Source organism: Pezoporus flaviventris, unplaced genomic scaffold (assembly GCF_033815535.1).
Source record: "Pezoporus flaviventris isolate CSIRO_AGI_PZ_B2104156 unplaced genomic scaffold, CSIRO_AGI_Pfla_v1 ptg000021l, whole genome shotgun sequence".
Classification (NCBI taxonomy): Eukaryota; Metazoa; Chordata; class Aves; order Psittaciformes; family Psittacidae; genus Pezoporus; species Pezoporus flaviventris.
The window spans coordinates 12,511,921-12,520,419 of record NW_026892569.1 but is presented as its reverse complement, the minus strand read 5'-3'; the positions used below and the strand labels follow the sequence as shown (position 1 = coordinate 12,520,419).

The following is an 8,499-nucleotide window of genomic DNA, read 5'->3' as shown; positions in this document are numbered from 1 at the left end:
TATATATATATATACACACATGTATATACACACACATATATATATACACACACATACACACACACGTATACATATGTATATATTGTGTATATATATATACACCCCCCCCCCTCCAAATATATATCTATATATATTTAAGGACAAGAAAACCCCAAACCAACAACCCCACAACAAAAAATAGGTTTAATGGGAGAAATGAACTACTCAAAAGACCAGGAAAAAAGCATCCAAATGCGTAGCAGGTTTATAAAGTAAAGTTTTATTTTCAGTTATAAGGTGATTACAAACTCATCTAAAAAAGCAAAGATGACTTAAAAATATCCATATACATTTTATTTATCTAAAAAGCAAAAACAGAAACTGCAAAATACAAACATTTACCATATACACAAAGGCTGGGGGGGGGATGTTTAGGATTAAATTACACTCCAGGATTGGTTTGGTTTGTTTTTTTTTCAAATACAAATATTCCATTTTGGAACACACACAGAAAAAAAGGAAAAAAAAAAGGTTTTAAAATGTTTTAAAAATATTTTTAAGGTTTTTTTATTAAAAAAAGTTCAATTACATTTTGGAGGAGGCCGTTGTTGCTGTGGCCTTCTCGCTGTATGTGCTACTCATCACGTTACTGTAGTCACAGTTGCTAGGAATTGAAATAAGAAAGAAATACGCCACTGGTTTATTGTAGCCAAATACATCAAACATGATGGACCACCTCTTACAATGTGAAGTCCCTGGCAATATCATCAGGTAACAATCACAACATTACACTGGGATAAAAACAACAGCCTATTGAACAACGAGCACTTCAGAACAGTACTGGGATGCTGCGGCACTGAGAGACCATCACTGGCTTCCAGGACAGGAGCAGATGACACACTCAACTTGCCCCCTCAGGTTTCTATGTCTTATTTTCAGTCTCTCAACAGGATTTTGCCACTGTTCTCTTTTTTTTTTAATTATTATTATTATTTTTTTTTCTCTTATATATTGGAAAAAAAAAGAAATCTTTAAACATCTCAACTGCAGAAGCAGATTCAGAAACAATACGTATCGTGCCAACATGTACTACGCTACAGGACCGAAGCCTTCCCCACATATGCACGCACACAAAACTCTTAGCACAATCAAATTTCACTTAATTATGTTCCCCCCCCCCCCCCCCCCTTATTTGTGACTCTTAAGCTGAGCCCTGGTTTCCCTGTGCTGTAAATGGGGAAGTGAGCACCACAGTCCCACTTCGAAGCCCATGAGGAGGAAGCCTCCCACAAATGGCCCCTTTCTCTCTTGTCTCTAATTTACTTTACTCCTAAAGCTGTGAAGCTCCTGGCGATTAATTTCTGACACTTCACTAATTGATTGGTTCCAATTAGCCACAGCAGTGGTACAGAAAGGCTCTGCCCTTCAATACCAGCAATACCTGCAGGGTCACGCTCTTTTCCAGTTGCAGACCCCATCACTGAGGATTCCCACCTCTGATGGATAGAGATGGTGGAACGGGCTGATTTATTAATGTTTTCAACCTGCAAAATGCTGAGCTTGCCTCTTTCTTTGTGGTCAAATGGTCTCTTAAGCTTTTTCCGCTCTGGTTTTAGGACATGGGTAAACTGAAATCACCAATTCACACTGCCAACTGGAAAAGCAACACAAAAAGTTATTTTTTTACTGTTTTTGAACAGAAATTCAGATCTTTAATTATTATTAGTTCTCTTTTTTAAGTGGAGAAGCATTGTCCATGTACAGGTTTATTTTGGGCTGCTAGAAAAGAGCCATGATCCGGTGGGGATGCAAGGTTGGAATTGGGCAGTTTTCCAGCTGGGACTGGGGCTGGTTATGCTCAAGTCTTTCCTGAGCAAGCTTTCCTATAAAGTCAAGTTGACCATTGATACCAATAGCAAATCTTTGTGACCAAAGCATGGAGCTCAGGGGGCCTCTTTTGCACTAGGTGATGTTTTTTTAGGTGTCAAGTGTTACCAAATCACCTGAATGCTTGCTTTCTTAAGCTTATCTTTGACTACAGGAAATAAAACAAGCTACTGGAGAGTCTGACAGGTCCTGACCTTTACTCATGCAAATACACAAATACACAACTACACGTCAATCCTAACCACAAGGCTTTGGATGCTGAGTTTGGAGAAAACAAGTCCAGGGCAGCTGCCTGATCCCACACCACATCCAGCCTCCCACACCAGGAGCCACGTGGCGCTTACAAGGAGCCAGGAACATTTTCACATTCAACCTTAAGGCTCCCTTGGAGGGGCACAGTCCAGGATTTAGTCACTACTTTCCGTCTTCCACAACCTCCAATTTAGGAAAGGCCGTTTGGACACCCTGGCAGGTTGGCTTTTTGCAGGCAAGTGGTGCCTAAACCTCAATCCTCATCCTAAACAGCTCCACAAGACTTAAACACACAATCTATAGCCTAAAAATAGCAGCAGTGTCCCCACTTGTGTGCATGCATACGAGGGTGGAAGAATTCATCTATTAATCTACTTAAACCACAGATTTATTTTCTCTTTACTGAAAGTGAGCAACTTCCATTGAATCTCCTTGGAAACGATGCCAGGGTCATCTTTCTTCCAAGTGTACGCGAGCTGCTGAACTAACTTGTCCACTCCATTCAATGCACAGCTTATTTAACATTTTATATACATTAAGCCTCCATGAGTGATCCGGCAGGGACCACGAGACGTGGAAGCTAATCATCAGTTAGTCAAAAACGTTCCGATCCTTCTCCCACGGATGGAGGTTAGCCATTGATGCAACACGCGGGAGCTGTGAACCCAAGTGTGACAAGCATGACCTCAACGAAACTGTACGAAGTCTCCTGAGCAAATAAAAACAGACTGAAAGAGGAGACTTGTAAAAGGCCTAGTGAATGGAAATGTCCATGTGTCTTCAGATCTACTGAATGCTGAGACAGAGAAGAGGAACCAGGAGTATCTGCAGTTGAGAAAGGAGGATGCACGCAGGACTGAAAATCACTGCAGAAGATGCTATCCTGATGGTGACATTAAAGGCTCTGCTGGTGGTTGTTGGGGTTTTTTTTGTGTTACAGCAACTGTAAGGCTGCGTCCTTTTTATTTTCCCCTTTCCTCTTTACCTCCTCTCCACAAGAACAGCAGCGAAAATCAGCTTTGCTGAGCCTCTTCAGCAGGCCATTCCCAACATCCCTCCACTCCAGGAGCTGCGCTGCTGCTGCAGGGTGACCGCCAGCATTGTTCTAGATGGCCAATACAGCTCCTAGGCTTTTGTGTTTTCATTTAGAGCACAAGAACAAATCCATTGTGGACCTACTATCTCACACTTTAAAGAGGACTTATCTAAGTGTGTGGATCTGTTTGGACCAGATGAAAAGGAAAGCTATGGATGAGGAGGGAAATGAGAACAGTAGCAACAATAAAAACCAGTTCTACTTATGAAACCATACTGCTTAAATACCGAAATACAAACTACTGGTAAAGTCCCTTACAATAGATGCTCATTCAGTAAGATCATAACTAGTGACAGGTGAACTGAAAACATTTGGAGAATTGAGAAAAGTAAGAAACAGGTTGGAGAATCCGGTGGGATAGACATTCCCCTTTACATTTCTACTGTCTCTGGATTTTAGTTCAGCTGGAAATAAACACTGCTGAAACTGCTGTTTTCAAGCCCAGAAGAACCCATGAATACAAAGGTACATTATGAAAAGGTGTGGGGTTTTCCTCTTGGTTCAGTCTGGTTTTAAACTCAGGGAGCTGGTTCTAAAGATCTCATGCTAAAGGTGCATTAACTCCCTGGCTCCAAACCAGTTCATCTGTGACTAGTCATGACGTTTTAATATAGAGTTCCTCATTTACAGAAAACAGGTAAAATAGGTCTCAAGTGATTAAACAAATAAAATGGGGGGAGGGGGAAATCAGTGTTGTTTGCAGTCAGAAATAGGTAGAAAACACAGACTTTGTAAAAAAAGTGTTTTTTAATAAATTTGGCAGTGGATCATGTTGCAATGCAGATTTATCACCAAGAAAAGCTCAGAAATCTGATCAAAGTGTTAGGAAAACCACCAAAACTGTAAAAATGTGAGTGTGCTCATCGGAACTCAACCCCCAGAGAAAACAATTAGAATTAACTATATTACTGTCGGAGGGAAGAGGGGAGAGGGGAGCTGTTTTCCAGAAACCATCATTTCTTAGCTCTTTGTGAGTCCCAGCCCTCCTCTGCATCCTAAGGAGCACAGCAGGGCTGGAGATGGTGACACAGAGAATGCTTTAATGAGGTTGTTGCATCCGTGCGAGACGTTTTCACTTGGTACATGGAAGCGACGGATTTGAATGGCACAGTTTCTACCCAAAGGGGGCTGGGTTCTGGTAGTTGTACTTTGAAAGGTGTAGTATTAGCCCTCTGGTTCCTCAAGCAAAGACACAATGCATCAAGCATCTCCACAATGTGGAGATGGCCAAACACCACCTCCACTCTCTGGAGATTTCTTGGATGTAGCCAAACCATTTTCTTTTCCAAACTAAAAGCTCATCTTAGGTCTATAGCATGAAAGTGATGTGCAAACTGTATCTCAAACGCAGCTGTATGACAACATATATATAAAATAAAGTAAGAATAAAAATCAAGCATCAGTGTTTCATCTGCACTCACAGAAACCATTAAGTTAAAACCCCTTAACACAGTACTCCCTTTTCACCCAGGCAAGCGTGCCTGTTTACTGCAGACACTAACTGTAACTCAAAAATGAGGGTCCAAGCTGAAGCCCACTAAGAAAGTTATGTTTGATTACATTTCCTTGGCTTTGATGGTTTAAGGCTATTAGAAAACACCCCAAATTACCTCTATGCATGGTGTGTGCTTTATTTTGGGCACAAAGTGACACCCACTACCTCACAGAATTCCTCCAGTGACTTTTGGATGGCTCTTGCCACTGGCCCATCAGGTGCCATGAGATGTTCGCCATCTCCAGCTATGGAAATGTTTCATTTATAACTCTCACCATACAACAACCAGAAAAAGAAACCAAAAGCAATTCTGCCACGGCTGGGTTTGCTGCTGCAACTCGGCTATCTGACGGAAAAACGTGTACAAGTTCAAACTAGCAAGGTTTTGAAAGGTACGGATGCAGCCACTTTTGTTTTTACATTATTTTGGTCCATCTCTTAAGTTTTAAATCACCCCTTTTCTGAGAAAAGAAAACCAACAAGCTCACCGAGGAGTGTTTGTGCTGCTGCGGCCGGTTAGCCCACGGGACAAGAAGAAATGAATGAACTGCTGTGTAGGAATGTGAAGAACTGGATATGTTCAGTTTAAATGACAAACTCTGCCCCCACAGACTAAGCTGGCAGCAGAATAAGCAGCCACAAACTCTGCTTTTCTCAAGCAGTTCCACTAAATAGCTTTGGAAAGCCTAACTGTGGTATCATAAGAAGAAAAAAACCCTTCTCCCTCTATGAGAATGCCCACAAGAAAAGGCTGAGTTTTGCCAGAGAACCTGTTCCCAGCACAACCTGATCAAGTTTAAAGAGAAAAAACCCCCATCCCCCAAAAAAACTAACCCCAAAAAGGCTTTCGCCCACACTTTGGCCATTCTTCATGGAGTAATTCCCCATGGAAACATCCACCTGGCCCACACAAAGTAGAACCCCCATTCCTACACTCCTTGTAGTGGTTTCTCTTCACTCCACAGTCTAACCTGGAACAGTACAAAATTCCTTCTGACCAAAGACAAAATATTTCAGTGTTACATGTTCCCTTTGCTTAAACTTAAAACCCTGAAAGCCCTGTTTCTTCAGCAGGTAAGATTCATAAACCTCATAAATACGTCTACCACCCCCACCCCTCAAAAATATCATACAAATCATGGTTTAACCCAATGATGGGCAAGGATTCGGGGGGCCCTAGGTCCACTGCTGCTATTTAGTAACATAGGACAAGGGACTTTTAGTCCTTTTGTCTGTTCCCCCAACAGTAACAACCCACCCCATATAAATAAAGCAAATCCTGGTTCCCACACTTGGCAAAGCATTTTTGAGATACATGGATGAAAAGCACCTGTTTGCTGAGTGATATTATTATCTTCATTACTATTATTATTAACAACTCTGTCACTGGTTACACCCGGTGTAGGTGAGTGGTTCTGTTCCTCCTATTGGGTTTGACTTGGTTTGTGTTCACCTTTGGACAGTCAGAGTCCAGAAGGGATTCTTTCCTTTTCCTGCCCAAAATCAAAGTCCACAAGGGAACATCTGAAGCACCCAGAGGGCAGCTGCTTCAAACCCTCCTGGTTTGCAGAATTCAGGTTTACACCAGTGCCACCACACTAAAAACATGCTTTGGTAGAGACTCAGGAGCAAATACCTCGGAGCATACAGCATCAGGAGCAACCTCCCCGCTCTCGCACAAACTGCAGGCATTTCACTTAAGTAAATCAAAACCCCCAAACCTAAACAAAATAAAGATAAAAATCAAAGAATGAACCATGCTAAATCCTGCAAACGCCTTCCTAAAGTCCCCTTCTCATCTATGTGACAGGGTCCCAACGCCGTGCTTGGGAAGGGACAGCCCTAAGGCTTTTCACCCCCAACTTCTCTGCCTCCCTTGCAAACTCTCTGCTCCAGTTGCCCGGCTCTATCTTTACTCAAGGACTGTGCTAAATGCAACATTCCCTAGTGTCCCCTGAAGCCTGTCGTTTACCACAATTGAACCAGAGGGTGGCAATACTACACCTTTACAAATCCTCTTCAAACAAACAGCATTAGTTTTCTTTAAGTACATCTCTCAACAGAGCTCCTTTTGCGTGTTCTGTAGGTTACCCTGCTCCCAACCATACCAGCACCTAAAATTGCTTTCTGAGACTTGAATGTATTGCTGGCAAGACAATCGATTCAAGTGGTAAGGTGTATAGTATTTTGAGATAAAGATATATATGTTTAAAAAAACCCAATACTAGTAAATTCCTGTAATATGTCTAGTCTGATATGAAAGCTCTCCCTCTACAGAGAGGCATCTGCTGTGATTACCTTACAAAACTTTAAAAAAAAAAAAACAAAACCACACACAAAAAATAACTTTCTCTGTGAGAAATAAAAATAAATCCTAGTGCAAATATAAAGCTCTGTAAACCTGGTCCTATAAGAATCTATGGTTAGTAAACGGCAGTTAAAGCAGGTTTCTCCTCTCACAGAGAGAGCTCACATCATGGTTTCCACAATGATATGAGTTGGCTTGATCAATCCGCCATTCGAAGTTCCATTGGGGCAGAATGGGGTGGCACTCTCTGTTTCTTTGGACCACCGATTCACCTCCTTGGGGGCTGCCACCGCTTTTATCCTCTGCAAGAAAGGGAGAAAAGCCAAGGTGAGAAGACCGAAGGGGGCCCCTGTGTCTCCATGGGCAGGATGGAGTACGTGGCAATCCAAGGCTGGGGATGGTTCATTAGGGTTGGAAGGGACTGCTTGAGCTCATCTAGTCCAGACCATATACTGCATGGCTCCACAAGGACCATGGGACCCACACTAAGGAGCACTGCATTCAACTTGTCAGCTGCAGAGCTTGACTTGAGGCAGGCAAGTGAGACAAGAAAGGGTATTCATAGCGTTATTCAGCATCCTGCACACTGGGCTGCAGCTGCTGCTCAGATGCACTGGTGCTTTCTCCATCCTCATTTAGAAACAGCTCTGCCTTTTAGCCCAGCCATTCGTTGCCAAGTGGCAACTTCCCTCCTTCATCTCACTTCAAAAAGGAAGAACTAAATGGCATCTGACCAGTGTTTACTTTCTTTTCCTAACACAGTCTTTGAGGAGTGTTTTGGCTACTTTTAGACTTGTCTCTCAATAGATGGTGACAATGTAGGCAGGAAAATAAACACTCAGGCTCTGGCCAGAGCTGAAAAAGACCATTAACACTTGGAGGAAAACAAACGCAAGTGTTTGTGCTCTGGGAAATGTTGGGGGTTTTCAATTCTGTTCTTTTTCCCTAACCCAAAGTGTCCCACTTTCTCCTCCAAGAATACCCTGGGCTGCATTTAAGACCATCTCATTAGGCAAAAACAAAACTAATCTGAAACCTTAAAAGAGAATTGTTCCGCTTCCTGCTTGCGCAGCGTACAAAAACTTTCCACTGGCAGAAAACCAAGCCGGGGGAACCCATACCGAGCTCTGCTGCCACAGGTAAATGATAGCCTGCAAAGCCAAACCCCAGAGAATCTGCACTGTCACGCCTGGATCCCACATGAAGTTTTCCAAAGCTCAGAGCAATCTGGATCCAGTGGTTTGATTTGATTCATCAGGAATCAAAATAAGTAATTAAAAAGGCTCAAAAGTGAAGCCCATTGGCAGGAGGGTTTGACTTTGATTCAGACCCCCCAGAGCAAAGGCCATGCCTGAGAGTCACACAGTCACCAGAGGGATCTGAATTTCCCTGGGATTCAATGAGCTCTTACACAGCCAGGTTTGACCCAGGTCTGCCTCTTGTTTTCTCAGTGTTTTTCAGGATGGTGCTTCCTTGTCCCTG

At 42.7% G+C, this 8,499-nt stretch overlaps 1 protein-coding gene across 11 annotated transcripts in view; it reads right to left on the bottom strand.

The window, feature by feature from the left end:
• Nucleotides 1-3,039: 3,039 nt before the first annotated feature.
• SLC6A6 (solute carrier family 6 member 6) overlaps nucleotides 3,040-8,499 on the bottom strand; it is a 111,543-nt gene continuing 106,083 nt past the window's right edge. For 10 of the 11 annotated variants that reach the window (XM_061456094.1, XM_061456097.1, XM_061456101.1 and 7 more), the window contains one exon: nucleotides 3,040-7,319. In XM_061456094.1, the coding sequence (XP_061312078.1) occupies nucleotides 7,179-7,319 (141 nt within the window). In that variant the 3' untranslated portion in view covers nucleotides 3,040-7,178. The remainder of the gene's footprint in view (nucleotides 7,320-8,499) is intronic. The other variant, XM_061456105.1, reaches the window with a different exon arrangement.